At 37.9% G+C, this 23,698-nt stretch overlaps 1 protein-coding gene across 5 annotated transcripts in view; it reads left to right on the top strand.

Annotated features, from left to right (window-relative positions):
- Positions 1 to 14,688, top strand: part of LOC118329748 (neurexin-1a-like) — a 244,810-nt gene extending 230,122 nt beyond the window's left edge. For all 5 annotated transcript variants that reach the window (XM_035664025.1, XM_035664029.1, XM_035664028.1 and 2 more), the window contains one exon: positions 12,749 to 14,688. In XM_035664025.1, coding sequence (XP_035519918.1) covers positions 12,749 to 13,053 — 305 coding nt within the window. In that variant the 3' untranslated portion in view covers positions 13,054 to 14,688. The remainder of the gene's footprint in view (positions 1 to 12,748) is intronic.
- Positions 14,689 to 23,698: the final 9,010 nt, after the last annotated feature.

Raw genomic sequence — 23,698 nt, 5'->3', positions numbered from 1 at the left:
GACACCACTTTTATGTTTGTGCACTACATACGAAGCTACAGTACAGCCAGCAGCCACTTAGCATAGCTTAGCACAAAAACCGGAAATGGCTAACCTGTCCGAAGGCAACAGCTTCCTACCAGCACCCCTAAAGCTAACTCCACAAAATCACTGCACCTGGCCTAATAATAGTGTGGCATTGGCACTGTCCCCATAAAACTACAGGGTGTCGTTTTTATACATCTGTTTTTGTACAAATTAAACAAACAAAATTACATGTGTTACTTTTGGTAAGAGACAGACTAACGGTTTCTGCCTGTTTCCAGTCTTTATGCTAAGCTAAGATAATTGGCTGCTGGCTCAATAATCACACTTACTGCAGAAACAGAGTGGTATCAATCTTCTCGCAGCAAAAATAATACATAAGCACTAGCAAGTTAGAGATGGTTTTCATGATATAAGCTTCCTCTTCTGTTTTAGTATTGTTTGAAAAGCTTAAGAACTGTTGGTTTTGAACTTCCACACATTGAGATTTAACTCACCTAACATTTTTTTTTATAGCAGCTCCGTCTCTGAGAATTGCATGCATAAATAAAATTGCGCACTGCTTAAGGTCTTTTGTATGTGTCAAAGAAGCTGTTATTACTGTGTTTTAATTGTGCACCTATTTTGTCTTCATCAGCTCATGACAGTTTTTAGGGCGCAAACAGGGGAGTTCTCAGAAAGACAGAACAACGCACAGTTGTAATTATCAGACCCACATGACCCCAACACATGATATCAAGGAGGGTGAACCCAGAGAGGAGTGTGGGACTGCTGATTTTTACACACTTCTACAGTGTGAAGAGGGTCCCCACTGTTGTTAATTAAATTCTACAGCGAGCAGTGGGAGTTCATCCTGTTGTTTCTCATGTACTGTTGTTCACGCTAATCAGTTTGTTGGTCTATAGTTGTAACTGTGTGTTCAAGAGACCTGATAAATTTGAAGGTCCAGTGTGTTTGATTTAGTGGCATTTAGCTCTGTAGCTAGACTCCCTCGCATCTAGAGGCAGTGTTTGGTTTGTCCCTTCTGGGCGACTGTATAGACATGGTGGTTCAACATGGCGGTCTCCACGGAAGGCAACCTGTGGCGTCTCTAGATATAAATGGGTTGTTATATGGTAACAAAAACAACTATTCCTTTATGTAGGTGATTATATGCAAATTAAAAAATACCTATGAATGTTATATTCCATTTCTGCCAATAAGTCATATACAATTCTACACACTGGACTTTTCAGACAGAAAGAAGCACTTTTTTCCCCCAGAGTGTTTGAACATGCCTCTGTTTCATCAGCTTTACTTTGACAAATTGGAATTGTAAATCTCTTTGTTCCCTGCAATGCCACCAAACTTTTAATCTCTTACTTTGCCACACATGGAAGGCAATTAGGTCTAACCCTTAGCTCCTGCCTATGAATAGAAGGATTTTCAAATGCAGTCTGAAGTGATGAGAAGCACAGAGAACAATTAAGTCCAGACCCAAGGCCCCCCACTCCATCTAGATGCTCTATCGATCAGTATGTGGTCATAAAACCTCCACTAAATTAATGTCTGCCCCACAGCAAAATACTATCAACTTTCAAGTCTGTCTCTCTTCCTGTTCCTCTGGCCTTCCACTGGCAAGATTAGCTTTTGCCACAGTAACTCTTTTCCTATAACTCTAATACTGCACATTGGAGTGATATTCCCATTGGGCAGCATCACAATTGGTACTTCTAATGTACATCTGCTACCTCTGTCAAATACCATACACAGGAGATTGGTCTGTGTACTGATTCACACTAGCAGCTTGCATTATGATATTTTTTGACAAGGGCATCTGCCAAAACATCAGTCGTGAACTGCGTGATGCTCAGGGACGCACACTCCCAGAGCAGAGTATCCCTCTCCTTCTGTGATCACTGAAGGGGATTTGACACCAGAGCTGCGGGCTCCCAGGGTGGCAGCTGTCTAACACTGTATCCTGATTAATATCTACATTCAGAACGATTCACACGCTCTGCCAAGCACTCACCACATCTCAGACGGCATTGCTGTATATAAAGAAATGGATCCACTGTCGCTGATAAAGGACTACTTTCTCATATTACTGGTCAGCCAAGTCCTTTTAATGACACCAATAATATATCATTTTTCAGGCAACACACTGACAGTCTGTTCTGTCTGGCAACTCAAAAGCAGAGGGCAGATGCACACGCTTTTGATATCTCTCTTTATCTCAACCTGCCGTTCAGGCTTCACAGGACGTGTATACAGTAGGATAATGTTGGTGCATAAGTGATCCCGAGAGGTGAGCTTTGAAACGGATTATTGTGCAAGCTATCTACAGCCCAAGGTCAGCTCTAGATGATCCCGTGTACCACAACCTATCAGCTGTTGAGTGACATCAATCAATGTGGTAAACTTACTTATTGCCATGCTTTATTTCTCTTACCTCCGGAAACCATGGAAAGCCAGCAGAGCTTATCACCCGGCAGGACTCAGATTAGATCATACTGCAGCAAATTGAATCCCCCCCCCCCCCCCCCAGTTCAGGAAACCACTGAGGAATACACAGGGCCATGATGCTGCAACACATCTGATCGGTAATAGGAGGCTGGTTTGGGGAGTGTGCACATACTCAGCAGCATGGCTCTGACAGCTGAATATCACTGTGACTGTGATTACAGGCATACATTAGTGCATCTATCTTTGCAGTGCCTATTGGAAAAAATGCTAAGCATGAAAACATTAAATCTCATTTCACAGAAATACTGTATAAATCCTGACATTTAACTTAAAAGAGTCATGCATTTTCCTTGAAAAAAAATAAGTTTGTTCACTTAAAGGCCAGGATGAAGTGTTTGGCCAATCATCTGGAGAAAATGTAGGTGTGGGCTCTGGTTGTGTGAAAATAGCCTGGTGAACAGTCTGTCAAGGTGGCGGCTGGTGCTGATTTTCAAGTATCAACTTCAGTTTTTATGGTGAAAGTTAATAGAACAGGTTGTTGCAAAGCCGCATGGGGTCAGATGGAACGGATGTCTCTTACCTACCTGCTTCATTTCATTGGCGTCATGCAGACCGTTGATGGAGGGCAGCTGTTGCACAGTGACCCATATCCAAGGTTACATGCTGCAACTGCCTTTGTTCCTCATCATTTGGTTTGTCCTCCTGTGTGTTCAGGCTTTCACTGCTACTCAAACATATTTGTTCAAATTAGCCAAATTCTTGTCACCAAATCTGATTGATTTATAACACTATTTGGGTGGAATAAAAAATAACCATGCAAAAACAAGTATATAATGTTAATTAAATAACAATATAAAATGTGTATATTTGTCATATGTCTTTTGAAATGTGATCATTTCTTTTCACAGTAATTTTGTCAGAGCTCTGAGCCTTGGGTCCAAGTTTATTACTGTAAACCTAAAATCCAATTCTGGATATTAGGCATATTAATATTGTTGCTTTCTGTTAAATGAATAGTTCAGTGTTTTAGCAAATACTTATTTGCTTTCTAGCTAAGCGTTAGATCAGAAGATTAATTCTGTTCTCATGTCTGTATGGTAAATATTAGGCTTTAGCTAGTTGTTTCCCCCTATTTCCAGGCTTTGTGCTTCTCTAAGCTAACCGGTTGTAGCTTCATATGTAACATACAAGATACAAGAGTGCTATCAATGTTTTCATCAAACTCTGCCAGAAAGTGAGCACATTTCCTAAAATATTAAACCAACCCTTTAAATATTTATGGGTAAGAATGTTGAGTAAATGCTCACAACATAAAACAAGATAATAATGTTGAAGGAAAGGGGCAGTGACGTGACCAGGATATAATAGCACATGTTCAAAAGTTTAATTCCAACTGATGTTATAGTCCATGGTTGATTTTCTTTGAAAGGAATAATCAGCATACCGTGCCAAAATGATACTCCCATTCTGGAGAACAAAACCTACTATGCCTCATGCTGAAAAAGTGATAAAGGAAAGCATGAAAAAGTTTTTCTTGCTCTTGATATCAGAATATACAATGTCTCTCCTCTGAACTCAGAATGCTCTGATCCCAGTCTCTCGTGTTTTTTCTTAGCGCAGAGTGCACAGATATATCCTAACATAACATTGGATGCATCGAGTGGATGTTTGTCTTTGATATGTTTACACCTTTACCTTTTCCACCATTCCACCATCATTTATTATATAACATGCAGTCACATGGAACATGATTTGGATGAAAGAAATGGTCTACTTGTCAAATGCAAATACATACCAGCAGCCTCAGTGAGAGTTTTGGTATGTGCACCTTTCTATACTTCACAAGTAATCTCCCAGTGCTTTTATTCTCAGCTTTAGTAGCCCTTCATTGTGGATTGCCCACAGGCAGGTTAAGGTTAATCATATCTAGTTTCCTCTTTTCTCTGTGCTCTCTCATCTTTCTCTATCCTCGAGCATTCTGCGGTGACATTAGCAGCTACTAATGTGTTTGACATTTGTTTTAATAGATTTAATTTATGGGTGGGGAAACAATACATAGAGTAAACCAATAAATCAAACGGCAAATGAACACTCTCTTTAACCCGATGGCAATGACTGGAATGCACCCAGCCAGGAGGAAAAAAAAATTAGAGTAAATTATTGTTTTAAAAGTAGCTGTGAGATTAATGAAACATTAAGAGCACTGTGCTGGCTTAAGAGGTCACTGCCCACATTTAATAGGTTATTCAATCATACCCAGCTGGAACTCTGTGTGTGTTCATTCCTTCCCTTGTTGAACACAGTGGCATGCGCTTTGCATGCCAATAGACAGCCGCTAGCAGAGATGGTTTAACAAATGAAAAACCCTTCTGAAGACTAGATGCCTACTGAATCTGATCAGAGCTCATGCCCATCAAACACTGATGACCTTGAAGCATCACGCATGCTCTTTTGCAAAACATATCACTGTTATTACTGCATATTTTGCCAATTTATAAATACAGTCTTATGGCTTCTTTTGCCATTTTTGTTCTTCTGTACTCTTTCAGTGAGGATTATGCCATCCAAGTCTTCTTTCTACATTCTATTTTAAATTAAGTGTGTTCTGAGAGAAAACAGGATTTCACACTCACTGTCAGTCTTTCTCTTTACTGATCCCACCATATTTATATTTTCAATTATTTAAATGTTTCTGCCACACATCTTTTGGGTGTGCTGACATTGATGCTAACACAATGTGTCTGTTTAGAAGTCTAAGTAAGGCATGAAAGACTGCTATCCCAAGAAAAGAAAAGAATCCCAGCCAAAGGTCAGTTACGGTAACGATATCAGTAATTTAGGGCTTAGAAATATTACTCACAAAAAAAAAAGCTTTTACAGAATTAAATGAGTGTGGTTGCTGTATGTGCTAAAACCAAACTCTTACTAGGCTACACGTCTTTCCAAGTACAATGAGCATAAAGCCACTTGGAGCCACTAATTTGATTGAAACATATATATTTTTTTGATTTCATTTGAAGAGAAATTTGAATAACTAACAAAAGGGTGCCTTCACACTTCATAGAAACAGTTCACAGCACAGTTTGTGTCAAAATGTTTGAATAACACACAGTGTGAGTCTGTAGTTTAGATGTGATTATCTACTTGCAGCAGAAGACTATTTGACTATCAACTATGGAAGGCTTTTGTGTGGCTATAGCCCCAGTGTATATATCACAAATATAGAGCCTAATAACATGTAACCTGACTCTTTAGGAATCCAATCAAGAGATGAACTCCAGACTCCAAGTAATCTTAAATCTCTTCTTTCATCTGGTCTCTTTTAGTGGAACCCATCTGGGCAAACGCTTACACTGCCCCATACCTTTTACTCGGCTAATTCAAACGCCTTTTAATAATTCTCACTTGGACCTCATTTCATGCTCACTCAGCTCTCTGTTCATCGTCCACCAACAGTGTGAGCAGAGCCACTTCAGACTCACACATGCATGCTGTCATCAGGCGCACTGCCAGCATGTCACAAGTACAGGATGGCTTGCATCACTTCTTGAGGACACTCAGATAATTAAAGAGGGAAGAGGGATTTAATAAGTGTTTTGGCTCTGCTGCAGCTGATACAGTGACCTGTCTGCAGACTGATCCCCAACTATATGACGGCTTTGACAGCTTGTGATTATGGCTGGATATCTGAAGTAAGAAGATGGTATAACACTAATCTGGCTGAATAACAGCATTGTGTCACTGAGCATGCCAACTAAGCCTTGGTCGCATTGAAGCCAATCCCATAGCCACACCTCCTCAAGCTCTCAGAGATGCACAATGCACTGCTAATGTTTATCAACTGTTACAGGTCGCAGAGAGCAAAGTTCACTCAAATATATTTTTATTACCTTCTTACTAAAAAAAGCATCTTTATTTTTTTGCCTGATACATAAATTGTGTTGCCACAGTGCATTCATTTACAAAAGAGCATCAGCCATGTGTGTTCTACAATTTCTTTTCGACCCATTACCACCACCAGTTAATGAAAGGTCAAGCCCAGTCTGTCCATTCAATATATCCTAAGTAGTCCTGGTTGCTCCATTACCTTTCAACAAGCCTTGCGCGCACCTGAAGTAACCCCTTGGCTCCACTCTCTGTGTTTTCCTTCATCCATGGCCCCCGTCAACCTGCTCACCCTGTTACAAATTACCAAACAAATGAACCCTCTCGCTGGAGACAAATGAGGAAAAATAGTCTTTGAAGAGGACCATTTATTCAAATCCCGCCTGACAGTGTGGAATCTCTGATCCCATTCCTCTCCTTGAGAGCACGTGGCAAAAAAGAAGTCAGGCAAAAAGAAGGGAAATCACATCAGGCATTTCACAGGCTTTTAAATGACAGGTTCCATTGCACTAATGCTAATATCTTGAGAGGCGAGCTCATGTATCCATACTGAAGAACCCAGGTAGAATTAAGAGAAAAGACACTGTCAAATAAAGCCTGCAGTAACCAGAACATTGAAGCCAAACCAATCTCAGTGTTCATGTCATTGCACTCTTCAGTGCCTCTCTGTATGGCAAATGCAATTCCTGGCCAGGCTATTTCATTTTCTTCACTAACATTTATGGATCAGGGTCATATATAAGATCATCTGTGCTTCTCTGTTTACACTTTTCCTTGTGCATCATTTTTAGAGAAATATCAGCAAAAGCTTGGTGAAAGCAAATGATTTGTGACTAAATGACTGAAACATTAACTGTTGTCCTTGTGAATAAAACAGCAAGGACTTTATGATGGTGCAGATGTGATACTGTAATTTAAGTCTCGCTCTGGGATGAGACAGAGGGGAGAAAGTTATTCTGGCAGGTTGTACACAACTGCAATCCTTCAAAAGTTAACCCCCCTGAGTTTACCTCTATCACTTCACAAGTGCACCCCCGCTATGCTGCCATGAAGCTAGGCGCCACTTTAAGGTCATTTTCCCCATGTCTAATTTTACCCTTGGGTACGCTCGAGTAGAGCATATAAGAGCAGCCATCATTTTAAACACTTGTTTCAGGCGCTATTTCTTTCTCAGTTTATGTGCCTTCATTCTGAGGTGATGGAGTGCTAATGAACAGACAGGCAGATGCATTTTGACTGAGGTCTTATAAGGCTTTTTCGAAGGCCTCGTGTCTGCCACTTTGCCTGAACCCAACTTGAGAGCAGGCAGGGGCTGGGTGCACAGCCAGACTCATGGGTAGCAAATGAGCCGCATCATCAGGTGTATCAGTTAATCTAAGGGACTAGGAAAGATCCCCACGTGCCATCAGGTGGCTGTTTGATAGACACTGCTGGGACTAAATGCAAGCTAATGAGCTGTAATGAATGCTAATCTTTTTGGACAAAACATGGCTGTGTCAGCACTGTGCTAAATGGAGTGTTAATCCTTTAAGTAGTGGTCACTACTCAGCTTTCTTTGTTAAGATATTCAATTGGATTTAGTAGGAAAAGATCAGATTTCTTGCTACAATCTTTCTATGAAAATGTAAAACTAAATAACTGGTTCACAGAGCCTTACTTTTCCCAGTAATGAAAGAAAAATTGTGGTCACTTGATTGAGGGTTTCCCAATGAAGTTTCTGTGCGAATGCAGCCTGTGGGGAGCCAATCAACAGATCCAGGCAAGAGGAGAAAACAAAGCCCAGAGCTGGAGGTGTTAGATCACAGAAGTAAGAACAACGCACCATGGCACTGTTATCACATGACTCACCCCTGATATAGCAGACTGAGGCCGCCTGCCTCCTGAACTCTCCCAACTCACCTTGCTGTAGGAGCCAGCTGAGTTCCCATATACAACCCTCAGGTGCCACATCGAGACCTGTCTCCTCCATCAACCTGCTACGTTATCTACACTTTCAACTTTTTGACCCCGAACAAAGGATAGATAGCAAATATGAAAGTAACTCACCATTAATGCCCGTACAATAGCTTGCTAGGGAAGAGCCGTGTCAACCAGTGGCTTTTGCCCACAAGGCGAGAGCATTCTTCACACCTGTCCACAAGGATAAGTGGGCTTGTCACAAGCAGAGCTAATCTGTTGCAACGCTCAGTCACACTCAATCCCCCAGTGGTACTCTCTGCTTGTCCTTGAATGTCTGCTGGCATAGGAAGCATACTTGGCCCGCTGATCAGTCTAACCATGGTGGAAAACATGTCAATGAACGGCAGCAGCATCTCCTCTCCTGGCAGACAACCTGGAGAACTTTTGCCCTTTACAGTTTACACTTTTTCATGCCCTTTAGTCTGGCATGAACAAGATCTTTCTAAAATAGACACACATCTGTGAGGGTCATTAGCTAATGTTACACAATTCAAAGCAATGTTTGTATGAACATTAAGCTGACACTCAAGAAGGAAAATGAATGCAATCAAAAAAGTACTTTATTTCTAAAGCCATCAACACTGAGTTAGACACGAGAGAGAACGAGTGAAGAGAGCTATCAGAGACATAAGGAGCGCTGTATTATAGCTTGGACAGCATTCAGAATATGAAGTGTGCATGCTGATGTGCAATCACTTCCCTATTCACTGGTGAAAATGTTGCCCGGAAGTGTAGCATTCTCTCACTGTTATTGAACAATTAAAGTTTATTATTGTGTAAACACAGGATAGTAACAATAGTAACAATAATTATTGTGAAGTAGATGTGAAGTATGTCCGGAGAGGGAGGTTGTGTAATGTTTGCAAGTAGTTATTTTCATAAGTTTTAGCTCCTTAACTACAAATCATCATCACTTAACATATATATGCAAAATATTTTTGACCATTTTTAAATGCATGCATCCTACCATTCCAGACAGGCATTGGTTTCCATTCATTTCCATGTAATGAAAATCAAATGGCAGGCTCTTGAAACTGGAGTTGTCTTATCCATCACAATAAACATCAAGTCTGCATTAATCTTTGTCAAAGATACTTTGTTTGGAGAGTATAAAGCAGTGCAGACTTACCATACTGCATTTTCAATCAGTGATAATGGAACACTGACAAAAGTAATACTGTCTAGATGTTTCCTGTGATAGATATATTCAATTTAAGAGAGTCTGCTTATATTATTATATTGCAAAGAAATCAATGGAAGACAATGGATGCCTGAAGAAATGCAACCAAAAATCACAAATTACACATGGTCTTTTAGGTTGGAATTGCAAGAGTTGGTTACATTATAATCTGAAGGACAGGCACACCTTCACCGAAAAATGCCAAAAAACTGTCTTGCATTCATTTTGCGCTTGTTTGACATTGAGAAATTGCCACAAAAGTAGTGTGTAGGATGGGATGTGCTGTAGCATCTTATTAATTCTGCCTGTCCTTCACGGATCAGGGAGAAACAACCCTTTTTATACAACGAGAACAAGAACTGCCCTCTTTACTCATGCTCAGAGAAGTTAGTCTGTCATAAAATCTAAGTATTTGATATAATGAGACAAGGCGGTTATGATGAACTTCAATAGCAGCAGCATTTTGTTTTCCATGTCTTTTTGCTTTTGATGTAAGATAGAATAGAGAGTTGCTCTCTACTATGGATACTGAGTTGTAGCTTAGGAGGAGAGTTACTCATGTGGAAAGATTACTTTGACTGGTCAAGATCAAAGGATGGAAATAATGCAGAGACAATGTCGTGGTTTTTGTTTTAGAGTGAATTTTCTTTTTAAAGCTTGTTCAATATCAAAGCTGAAGAATTTAATTATTTTCTAAAACCAGAGGGCTCTGGGAAAAAAAGGTGATGAGAAAAGTGGGACAGCAAAGTGGGACATCAATAAATATCAAATAATCATTTCATTGAAATATAAAAATGTTGACACCTGTCATTCTAAATGTAAAATCAAATAACTTTGATGACACATGTCTTGCTCACATGAATATATGTTACTATTAATGTGTATGCCTTTAGGTTCTGTTCATGAGATTATATACCCATCTCATAGCACTAAATTTCAATGTGTCAGTGTTCATTAAATTGTTACTCTGTATGATGCAGATTATAGCATCCCCAATTGAATGTTGGTATAACTCTTCAAACAAATGGGTCACAAAAGCTTTAATGTTGTATAAAATGCACAGTACTGGGGTTCCATGAGCACACTATGAACACACCGCAAGTGCTAAAGAAGGAAAATAAAAACATAACCTTATTTTAATATGCTGATAGAATATAGCACTATAACCATATAATCTTCAAATATAATAAAAAACAATCTCTGATAGACTGCTCAATATAAATAACTTTCATCTACACACAACATAAAGCATAAAAAATTTTGTCACACCTGAAATGCAGCTTAAACCCACTAAATTTCACCATGAAATACACTAGACGACCAAACTAAACAAAAGGGCCATTAACTGCTTATTAAGAATAACATTGATTTATGCTAATAAAACACACACTCACTTTAAGGCATAGTTAAACTATGAAAGGACGTTAAAACCTTGCTCAATATTAAACACATAACTAAAAGGCTGACAAACCTTGTGCCCATGATCAAGGTACTAAACACAAACAAACACTCTTTTACCATTTGACCATGTGTCTATACTGTTTACCAGCATCTCACCTTTAAAATAAGTTTTATTATATTATATTATAATATAGTGTATAGTATATATGTGTATATGTAAGGAACAAATAATAACATAGCCTTAAGAAAATTGTTATGAGTTGAAATAAAACATAAAAAATAAATTCTTTAAGTATACTAAACCAGACTTATGGTCATAACAGTAACAAAGTGCTTCGGATTGAAGTATTCTTATTGCTACAGTATATTCAAAGTACTGCTCCATGAGAGTGTTTCAGCAATGTGTGGCCAAGGACAAGGAGCAACGTGATACTGCAAAGCTTGCTATACACCTTTAACTTAACTGTCCAGTCAACACAGCGGTGATGATTCAGGCTTGTCAACACAGCTATTTATGTGTTGTTATTGTTAGTTTGTCCAGTGTAAATGCAAATCGAAGCGTAACATCTTCACATCAATGCAACTATGATCTGAACCCAGCTGTAAATCCCTCATATATATATATATATTTTATATATATATATATTTTTTTTTTTGCACCAATCCAGTGGAACCACAGTGCTTTCATTTACAAATGTTAGTGTTGAGTGTTTGGATTTTACAAACGCAACAAAGAGAGCTTAAGCAGAAATGATGACTGCTACAAAAACACACAGAGAGATGTGCCAGGAGGACTGAATAATATCAGGGGGCTGACGTGTTTTCAGAATATGCTCCATTGAATGGCACCATTTCAGAACAGAAGTGGGGACAGCCTTTGGCAAAATCTGCTGAGTCAATTGAAGAATTGTTTCTCTCTGAAAGATTTATTTTGTCAGACTATGTGATACAGTCATGCTGCTTGGATATGTAGTAAATGTTGGAAATGTGGTCTGTTCATTCATGACTGTGCTGTAAGACATGTTAAGAGCTCTGCTTCTTAATGAATCATTAACACATTAGTCTTCTTGTGAGCTTCGCTACTTAATTGAGCAAATCTCTATATCCTACAGCGTTTCACCTTCTTCACTCTACATACATATACATTAACAATATACTTCAGTGAATTTCATCAAAATAATGTTCTGCAGGAATTAAGATGCTGATAGGCAGTAGATTATACAGGTAAAATGGCATGTACTGAGGGCAAAGTCTACAAAAATCCTCCTACATTTATTGAAAGCTTTAATAGATACTTTTATTTCTTCAGGGTGCTACAGGAGTGACTGTGTGGCCTTTCAATATAATTTCTAGAATAATTTAGATTCTGTGACTGCCAAGTGATGTTAAAATATAGTCTTTAAGAGTTTTATAATAAAATCTGCATGGAAGTATTTGTGTCTCATTTAACTGTGAGGGTAATCTTTTAGCTTGCATACCAATGGGTTTGTTAAGGGTTTTTAGAATCAGATTTTACTTTGTATTGATTTAAGTTAGAAAGAAAGAATTTTACTTTCTCATCCTTTGTGTGCCATTTTATGTAGCATTATTAATGAGATTGCTCGTCATTGTGTAGCTGTATGCTCTTATGTTAAGCAGGAAAACCAATCCTATCAGCCAACATATACTTTTCAGCCTCAGCAACCTTGAGCAATGTCTGTACAAACATTCAACAAACTGTTATATTGATCCACACATGCAGAGAAGAAATGCATTTATTTACTACTATAAATCTCTTTTTAGTAATAATGATAAAATGGGAAAGATGGTGAGCGTAGTCCATTTTTGGTAATCATATCTCTGTTTACCTTGCAGCCAATCCCACTGGTGCTGGACCAAAGGGTTACCCAGGCACGTCAGAGGTCTTCCGGGAGTCAAGCAGCACAACAGGGATGGTGGTTGGCATTGTAGCAGCAGCGGCGCTGTGTATTCTCATCCTGCTCTACGCTATGTACAAATACCGGAACAGAGACGAAGGTTCGTACCACGTGGACGAGAGTCGCAATTACATCAGCAACTCAGCGCAGTCCAACGGCACCGTTGTCAAAGAGAAACCAGTCAACACCGCAAAAACCTCAAGCAAGAACAAGAAGAACAAGGACAAGGAGTACTACGTGTGATTGTCAAAGCTCTGGTCGTTGCCAGACCAACTTAAACATTTATCAAAAAGACAAATCAGGACATCATGTGTACAGTATAATAACAAAGATGAACATTATTTAGTCATTTTTTCCTATAAGACAATGCTCTGAAAAGTAAATATGAAAAACGAAAAAATAACTTTCTTTAGAATCAAGAACTCGACAGTGGAAAAGATTTACTGTCCAGGAAGAGACTGATGGAAAATGGCTCTGGCAACCAGTTGAAAATGAACTGAAAACATATCTAACATGTCAACCAAACAACATTAACCCATCTGTGACTTGTTTCCTTGGCCAGGATAATGTGATCTAACTCCCTTGTTTCTGGTAAACAGAGGAGCACAGATGCACTTTTCAAAGGGAGATTCAGCATTACGAACTTATTGTTTTCATTTACATTGCCTGTGTTTGTGTTGTTGAGACTTTTTCTACAGAAAATGACACAATGCATAGATAAATACATACATAAATACGCCAAACATTTACTGTGGATGAAGAGAAAAAAAATCAGGTGACAGAGAGTTTTGAGAGAAAAAAAAATCCCTGATGGATGTCCGAGGAATCAGCCAAAGTACTCATTGAAGAGGGAGTGATGGCCGGCAAAGACTAATACCTGGCTGACTGAACTGCCACAGTACAAAGATGAGAATGGATGGCAGTTTCTCTTGAAAGACTGTGTTTTAAAAGAAGAATATGTCAATTGTGCCAGTAAGAAATCTGGAGGCCTTCGTTTTCACTTTGTGTGAACTCAAAGGAGAGAGTTTCCTCAGAATCATAGGGATGTCTCAAAAGTGATCATTCGGGAGCCATGCACGCAAAATTATCTTATTACAGTACATATGTTTATATGCAGTACAACCACATCTATATGTGCTTTCTGGACTGTGACAAAGTGGTGTTTTATAGCCTGTTGTATAGATGATGCAAACTATAACTGCTCCTCAACCATTTTGGAATAAAACTTTAAAAAAAAACAAAAAGAAGACATAAGTGTTATTAAGTGTTGCTAGACATAGAAGATTTTATGAAGACATCTGCATTTTTTTTCAGTTGGATAATAATTTGATTCTCCCCTGTTTTTACATGTGTTCCTATATAGTTTTTATACAAATGCCAACCTGAGATAGATGATCCCAGACCAGTAGTAGCCTAACCATACCCAAAAACTGCACAAGGCGTTGATAGTGTGGCATGAAAACTTGTGTGGCTCTCTTTTAAGGATACTGGTAGAATCACTGCCTTCCTCCTCAATCCTGACTTACATGAGTGAGAATGAAGACCAAGAATATGAGTGATGATATTGATGATGATGGTGATGGATGACGACAATGATTAAGATAAATTAAATTGCTGTGTGTGTTTCCAAGTGGTATTATAAGATTGTCCAATGTGTGCTTGGGCTGATGCAAAACCAGAGGACAATAGCTCAAATAAGTCTCCGTTTCAACTGTTCTGTGTTTGTTCTGTCATTCTGTCAGTCAATTCTGCTTTCCAGAGACCTGTACTTGGAATGAGTATGAGGAAAATGACCATGAACTATAAATGATGATTATAAATTCTCTTTGTTCGCTTCTCTTTTATTTCTTCTTGGGTGTTTTATGTTCAACTGTAACTCTTCTTGTACTCCACGTAAAAAAAAAAATTATAAAAACTAGTTTTGAAAAATCAAATGAATAAAATATTACCTAAGTGAACTTAAACCAGTCTATTGACAAAATGTATCGGAAAACCATGCAGGTATTATGATTTCCATCATCATTAAAAGAGTACGCCACCAAATCAGCATTGCACTCTATTAACATTGTCTGACTAATGATGGACAGTTTAAAAAACATGATCTTTTTTATTCCACGCAGTCTTCTTCCTTGTCCGAACATGGGGCCTACAGTAACCATAATGCATGGTGTATGGTGTACGCTAGTAGCAGCTAATGTGGACTCAGCAATTAGCCTCAAGCTGAGATGAGGAGCAGGCTACAGACGTCTAGTAACTTCTTTGTAAATTCACACCCTTAGATGTTTTCATTTTCAGCTCCATCCTCAAGTGGCATCACTTGAGGAAATGTATCCGATTTTGCCAGCTCCCTCTGGCACCACAAAAGGCTTTTTTTCACATACACAGTAGTACTCAAGACTAACCCAAGACTTGTAAACAGACTTTGATGTGATTTTTGAGCTGGGCCATTGCTGTATTTGTATAATTTTGGCTGTTGGTGTTACGTTCAACCATTACATCCATTTATGCATCATGATTAACAGTAGTGAAAAAATAATCAGTCCAGTTGTCACATTCATACTAAAATGTTTAGGCTTGATTGTACATGTTAATATGTACAGTGGTAGTTCCTAAATTTACGGGATATCAGCAGGATTTCTGATTTGCTGCTGTCTAAAAGCTTTAAATATTGCATTTATTTACCCTTATGACTTTGGTAAAATGAAATAAAAATAATGATATGAAATACATTTTAAATTTTGAAGCACATTATTTATCACATTTAAACATGTTAATGTAAACTAATGTATAAAATACACCTAGCCACCATCATGTTAGTTTCTATCTTTAGATAAACTGTGCACACCTCATCAGATAAGGCACCGCCATGCTTGTCTGGCTAAATTAGCTTTAAGACCTAAGCTATTATTTGACTTTAAATTGAAGTCGCAAACTCTCAACCTCATCGTGACAAAGCTACCCAAAAATCTAGTGATACTCTGACCAAGGAACAGATACAGTACTTGAAGCTTACTTACTGAAGCATCACTCGACACATACAGTAAATCTCTTTACAGGTAAACTGAAGCATTACTTCTTACTTTCCATCTTGGTTTGATTTTCAGTAAGTATAGAATAGATGCAAAGGAAAAGGTTTGACAGACTACTAGCTGGATTTAAACCTCTGCAGCAAACAGATGGTTCTTCAAGAGACTCCACTCGATTGTCACAGCTCTCATCAGCTTCAAACAGCTTTTTAATGTGATAATGTGTAATGTGTGATACGTTACCGATCTCCATATGGGAATTCTTCTTTTCAGTTGGCTTAAGTCTTGCTCAAGGACACTTCAGCAGGGTAGGTGCTTGCTATCACAATATCACACATCAGACCGTGTTCACACTAAAAATAGCAGTGTGTTAAAAAAAATTAGCAAGGATCTACGTGGGTGTGGTGCTACAAGTTCTGGTGAGAAGATGAAATACAATGCAGAAAGTCCAGTTTAAAATCCCTGAAAATGTGCTTTCAAGCCAATACAAGACAATTCTCAGCGATGTTAAATTATCACAGATAATTAAATAATAAGACAATAAAAAAAACTTTATTATTATTTAATATTATTTATTGAAAGTTTAACAGTAAAAAATATATATGTTTATCTGTTATATAGGGTTAGGGTTAGAAGGGTTAGGGTTACAGAAATATCTTCTGTGAAATAATGAAGACTGTTCTATCTTTGGCAGAAAATTGTGTTTTGGGTTGCTATATTACATATTATAGTACATGTACAGTGCCTTTAAGTAATACGTCCATCCATCTAACACCGACAGCATTTCATGAGAAAGGATTTTACCACTTTGAATGGTTATAATGACAACAATAATTTCTTTCTCTGTGTTTGAAGGCTAAAGAGTATTAAAAAAATCTGTGTGCTTTTACATAAATAATTGGCCAGTGCAGTGTAATGCCAGATACTTTGCATTGCATTGCAGCAAAAGTGGAGCTAAATTAAACTTTTTTATTGCCAGACCCATAATGAGGAATAGTGTCGCATAAACATAGCCTTACACATTGACCCATGAAATGTATACACAACACCAATTTTGGCCCGCTGACTTTCAGGCTAATATGAATTTTAGGTCACATGTTTTGTCATGGAAATGCTACCATAAAACCTTTTGCTTGAGGAAGCACCATAAATGTTTTTAGGCAAAATGAATACTATCATAATCAGTGCTGTATAAACATTAAGGAAAGAATAGGATAGGGAATACAAGAGTACTGTACAATATTGTATAGCATGATATAGACCCCATTCCCAGGACAGTTAATAGCTTTTTTGATGAAGATTTACTCAACGTTTTGCTTCAGACGGGTGTTTTCCCTACTGCTCTTAAGACCGCCATGATCAAAGCTCTCCTGAAGCGAAACAATTTAGATGCCATACTTTTTATCTGCTACAGACCAGTATCAAATCTGTCATTTAGATGAAATGATTTTATAAACACATAATATATATTTTTTAATTTCAATCTGTTTTACGGGCCAATCATCTTGGTCAATGTGAAAGCAAGCATTGGCATTAAATCCCTGTCAACAAGTAAAAAACCTCTGAGTAATCTTTAATTCAGATCATAGTTTTGAACCTCACATTAGAAACATAACTAAAAATGCGTTTTATCATCTTAAAAACATTGCCAAAGTGCGGCCATTTCGCTCTCAAGCCAATACAGACATTAATGGTAATGGTTATTTCTGGTCTCTCCAAGAAGAGTACAGCTCAGTTACAATTACTTCAAAACTCCGCTGCACATGTGTTGACAAGGATCAGAAAGATAGCATGCATTATAAAGCTCTTAATAGTCTTAGTCTTACTTATTTATCAGATTTGCGTTTACCCTATGAGCCCTCTGGAGCCCTCATGTCTTCAGGTAGTGGCCTTTTAATTATCCCCAAACCCAGAACAAAGATCCATGGTGAGACCTTTTATCATGATCCTTGAGCAGACTCAAGACTTTATGATTATTATTATTATTATTATTATTAGATTTTTTTACTTTTTTTGGTGTTACTTTTTTTGTACTTATATATTTTTTCAATTTTTCCATTTTAATCTTTTTTTTACTTTTTATAACTCTGTTCATTTTGTGTATTAATTTATTTATTTTTGCATCTTAATCTGTTGTATTACTTTGTTGAGATATTTGTACATCTGGCTCAGTTTTATTTGGTATTTTCCTTTTCTTATCCTTAGTTTTCATCTTTTTCTCTAATTCTTCCCTTTGGTGTTTCCTCACTGTAACTTGATGAGATATAATTTCCTCAGTTCATGTGCACAAAATCCTTATTTCTTTAGTCTATGTGTGTGTGTGTGTGTGTGTGTGTGTGTGTGTGTGTGCCTGGGGGGGCTTGTATGGAAGTGCTATGCAAATATAGTCTGATTGATTGATTGATTGATTGATATAGGATATAGGATAAGACAGCACAGGACTGGACATATTGTAGGTAAGATTAGGCTCTGACTGATGTCTGGTAGAATAAACATAGTGTATTAGAATAGAGTATGTTTTGTGAGGTTATTTAATTTATGAGTTCTAGTCCTAATATTGTTTTTGCGACCTTCATCAGCATATTCAGGAAACCCCCTTAAGGTTGACAACAAATTGTGGTGGGTATACTTTCTCTGAAATACTGGTATTCCAGGCCATCCTCACTTTAGAAATTTAATGTTTTACCTTCTGTCTGTCACATTTGCATCAAGTTTGACAATGGTGGTCAAAAGACTTATGATTCAGTTATTACATAATGCTTGTTAAGCACAATGAGGACAAGGGGGAGATCCCTTTGAAGCATTTATCCACATGAATGAGTCTTTTTCCTGACCATAAATAGATAAACTAGGACATCAAAATAATTCAGACTAATAATCCCCAAACATCATTAGAAACCCAATTACATATTCCATTTAAACAAAGTGAAATAAGTTGAGGGAAATATACCAAAGCATATATAAAAATACATCACATATTCATTTCACATTCATTTCTGTATAATCCTTGTGGACCTGCTTTCAGGCTGTTGAAAATATGACACAAAGGTAAACCATATATAACCACTGTTTGGTTTGACCATTCTGGGCTACTTTAGAAACATGGCAGCCTCTATAGAAGGAGACCCACGGCATCTGTAAATATAAATTACTCATTCTAAGGTAACAAAAAGTGCAAAAATGTCTCTTTTCAGGTGATACACTAATGACAACATTGTTATGCTGTTATATTCCATATCTGCCATCACAGTATCACAGATCCGTCATGACCCCACCTCCTCTACTGTATAAGGACAGGTGTTCCAGTCTCACATATATGCCATCCCTCACTCCTCTTTCAAACCATTTTCTGTTTTCTTATGGCTGAATGTGTATGTTTCTTAATGTGTTGTTTTGGATATGAAAACCACGAGAATGCTGTGTTTCTTCAGAGCTTGCCCGTATGTGTTTACCCGGCCACGTATGGAATAAATATGTTATTCATGTTGCTGTCCACTGAGTTCATCTTTTCCATGAGGATTTGCACTACCTGGATTTTTATCTTGACCTCCACATACAGCATAACCAAAGGCTGCTGTTCCCTAGAGGTAGTACAAAGCTCTCGTTCCTCCTTCCTGCATGTGGCGGTGTTGTGGAGTGTGCACTGGGAGACTCCAGTGAACCCACAGTGCAGCTGTGTTTCTGTCATACTTTAAGTAGGTGGTGTTCAGACAAGGTCGAGCAGGGCAAATACCTGATCTGGGCTGAGATTCATTCTGCTTCTTGGTGTGCTATGCTGTAGCAATCTTTTTTTTCCGTGGTATTTTTTCTTCCTTAGCAGTTTACATGTAATGCATTATGTGTGAGTGTCCAGTACATATGATAGGACACGATAGGACATTATGTTTTTATCTGTGTCCAACTTTAACTCGTAAACCTTATTGATGAGATGTTACTTTAAGTTCCATTCAATGTCCAGTCTGATTCATTTCCAATAGCTACTGTAGTGGGATTTTTCTTTACATTTAATGTGTATCGTCACTTAAGAGTTACAGTTTAGTCTGCCTCAACAGTGCATCTTCCTTTATCCTCCGGCAGGATGTCATATTCCAGACCTAGCTAATCGATGTCAGAGCCCTTCTCTGTTCAGTGGTTTGGGTTTGCAAAGGGGTAATCTTGCACTGGTGCTTGAAAAGGCTGCTAACTGTTCCTCCTCTGCTTCTGCTATATTACAGAGAGGTGACTGTAGCTGTGTTAAGATTTATGTCTTGGCTACCAATTCTCTCTCTGTCTGGGTGAGTTACTGATCCGAGCGGTTCGTTACCCACTTAGCTTGATGTCCGGCAGCGTCACACTGTTGTCCTTCTACTTCCTGCTTTACTCTCTGCCCTTTCAGTGCTACTGGTCCGTGACAGTAAAGAGTTGAAGTTTGTGTTTGCCTCTCCTTACTTTAAAGCTAAAAGTAAGTGTGTATCTTTAGTAAATTCAGAAACTCTCTTTGATCTCAGTGGGGATCTTTATTGCCAACATCCGGGTACAGGTACCTGGTCTGAATTGCAATAACTTGTGACAAAATCCCAAATTCTTATTTGTCCGATGGTTGGTCAATGTATGAGCATTCTCTGTCATGCAGGTCACAACACATCTTTGGACCACTTCAGAGACACAAAAAGAATGTTTGTGTGAGCCCGACAGCTATTTCATAGAGATAATTGGAAAACCTTTACACAGCACAGAAATAAGCAAGTAAAAATTTGCTCTCTTAAAGTGAATACAGTATCTGACAGCAGGAAAAAAATTATATCACGTTCTGCATGTTTGCCACGCTGTGTTTTAACCACCTGTCAATGTTATACTGGCAAAATCCACTGACAAAAAATAATGTCATGTTCTCCTTGTATACAGTATATCTTCAAAATAACACAACTAGAATCTAGAATCTGTAAGTCAGTGTTTCAAGGCCTAGTAGATCATGCTTAATGTATGTTCTGCCTCTAGGAAGTTGGGAAGCAGCATCTCATGCTGTCATTAGGGATGAATATCAAATAAAATGTGAAGGGCCTGTGCAAATGTTGAACACTTTAAGACTGGGGGAATTTTTCCTAAAAGTGAGGGAAAATTTTAAAATTAAAGATAACCCGTGGTGTTTTGTTTACATTCAAAAATTCTCCCCAAAATGAATTGTATGTATTCTGAAGGCCTAGCAAACAGGTTGCATGCAAACTTAGTTCAGCACCACTTTTGTCAAAATAACTTTTATTTCCAAAGCAGAATGTTACATGAATGTTGCACAATGTTAAACAAAGTTTAAGACAAGGAGAACAGCAACAGAGACCCCCCAGGGTACAAAACAGAGCAAGCATCAATGGCAATCAGAAAATGACATTGATTAATTAGATACAACATAAAAGGAGGAGCTGGGGTGGAGGTGGGTTGCAAAACAGCTTGTAGAGGAAGCAGCAAAGATAGGCAGTCTAAAAGCAGCTTAAATAAGGCGCCCTGAATGGATAATAATTTGCCAATGGATGCTTGGGAGGAATCAGCTGGACTGTGTATAGTTTCAAATAGGAAGCTCAGCTGAGCCATCAGCTGATGTGTGTTTACAACTAGCTGTGATCAGCTGATGTAGCTGGAATTGAGAGCTGAGCTTGATTTCATGGCCTGCCTAAATTAACACTGTGCTTAATTTTTACAAAGCCATTTTTTAATGTTTTGGAAAGTCGATTTTTTGCATTAACTTGAGATCTTCCTCTTCTTTTTTAGGGGACATTTGGTCTGCCACCAACTGTTATGTGTTACTGATATGTACCTTCCTCTGAAATAAAAGTTTAAAAATTGATCTTTGTCCATACAAACAATACAAGGACCTACTTATTGCAACATTTCTCTACTGTACAGCACCACTAGTGGTCAAATATCCACAGAGTTAACAAGTTTAGAATTTCATATAATGGATCCAGACAGTTTTTATGTTTTGATTGTATTAGAGATCCTTAATGATATCATTTTAATGTTGTTTTCTTTAATTTGCTCTCAGTGGGTCGATTATGCACTTTTGTTCTTTTCCAGTAGCCAGCAACTTACTCAAGCTTTTTCCCCCTCCTGGGGTACACTGTATATGCAGCACACAAAACACAGGGAATAATGAAATAACAATAACAAGCTCACAGCTTTATTTCAGTACGCATCGTCTATGCCAATAGACGAAAACTCATAGGGTGGGGAGGTATTTTTAGCATCATGCTTATCCTTTCCTCTCATCCTTCCTCCCCTGCATCTCTCACTCTCACACACAATGTCTTTGTCCCCGTATTTTGCATTCATCTTGTGCCATTTCCCCTCTCTCACTCAGGCTCTTTGCTTCTATCTCAGCTGGATATACCAGACGTCTCTTTAATTCGACACACTAATGTAATTCGCCTACTCTATAATCATCCATTTTCCTGTTTTCATGCCCTCTCCCCGAACTTGAGACACGTCTTGTGGATTTTATTTCACAGCAGTACACCAGACTACATCAGTTTCCATTTCATTTATTCAGTATTTGTTTAGAAACCCCATGCTGGTCTGCTATAAATCAACATTGTTTAATAGAAGCTACTCTCGCTGACCAGGTTAAAGTAGATATAATTACGGGGGGATCTGATATTACAATTTAATATTAATGTTCTGAATCAAATGAAAATGAATCAGAGTTCATGCAGCAAAAGTGTTTATTCTTACAAGATTACCAAGGAGCATGCATCTTACAGGCACACAATCTAAAAACAGTGCCCTCACCCCGAACGTTCAGTGCATCTGTAAGCACCCATTTAGTGAAGCTGCCTAACCACAAAACCTCCTATCTGTAATGCCTGTTTGAAACTGTGTTTTTTTTTTTTTTTATTACAATCCAAAATTGTTATTGTGCTGTAACTCATTCTGTTTTTAAATGTTGAAATTCCAGCTGTTCTTTTTTTACCTAATTACTAAATAATTTCATGGTGATTGGGGTTGTTGCTAATTCCCCCCAGTTTATATTACATTGATAGATGACTCATGGTATTTTGTCATCCTTTTCTTTCCATAGAACTGTCTTTATATAATTGCGGCTTGAATATTATAAACTATTCAAAGATGGGAGCAATTTGAAGTTATTATTGCACACAATCTAGCTTTAATATCTACTTTATTTTATAGACTACAGCTATTTGGTTTTGTATGCAACTTGGATTGACTGGGGATATGACTGATAAAACTCACGTCCCAATGTGACCTCAGAGAAACTTGGTTGGGTATTGAATATTTCTGGAGAGGGAAGAGTAGAGCAGAGAAGATGAGCATTGCCACAAACATTTGCTCCCAAAGGCACACATGAATATGAAACTGAATACAATTTATTTAAAAGTGTAAAAAGTTTAGAGCCAGATATTTCTACTCTACTTCATTTTTTTCTAAATGAATGAGACAGAATCATCTCCAAACTACTCTCAAAGTATTTTTAATTATTACACATGCATGCTTGTAGGCCCAAACTCCTTTAATAATACAGGATAGAGAAGCCTTTCATTCAGTTTCTTCAGAGATGAAAATAAGTTGTTTTCCTCAATGGTATTATTTAAGCTTCAAATTATTTATTATTTATTTGCTAATATTTATTGTTCAGTGTATTTGTTTTGCGTTTGATACCATCTTGTCATGGCAGTGGTCCAGCGCAAAGCTTTTTATTTGCCCATTATCTTGCATTAGTTTATGAGATGTCTGTTATTATTAGATATTAGACACCTCTGATCATCATTAGACAGAATCCAACTCTTGTAAGTATACTTGAAAATCCACTTAAATCTACTTAAGTTAAAAATTAAAGACAGTTAACTGTTACTAAAAATACATCCCATAAAACA

Source organism: Morone saxatilis, unplaced genomic scaffold, assembly GCF_004916995.1.
Source record: "Morone saxatilis isolate NCDOM2014 unplaced genomic scaffold, NCSU_SB_2.0 Contig19, whole genome shotgun sequence".
In the NCBI taxonomy this organism is placed as follows: Eukaryota; Metazoa; Chordata; class Actinopteri; family Moronidae; genus Morone; species Morone saxatilis.
This window is presented reverse-complemented; position numbering and strand designations above follow the sequence as displayed.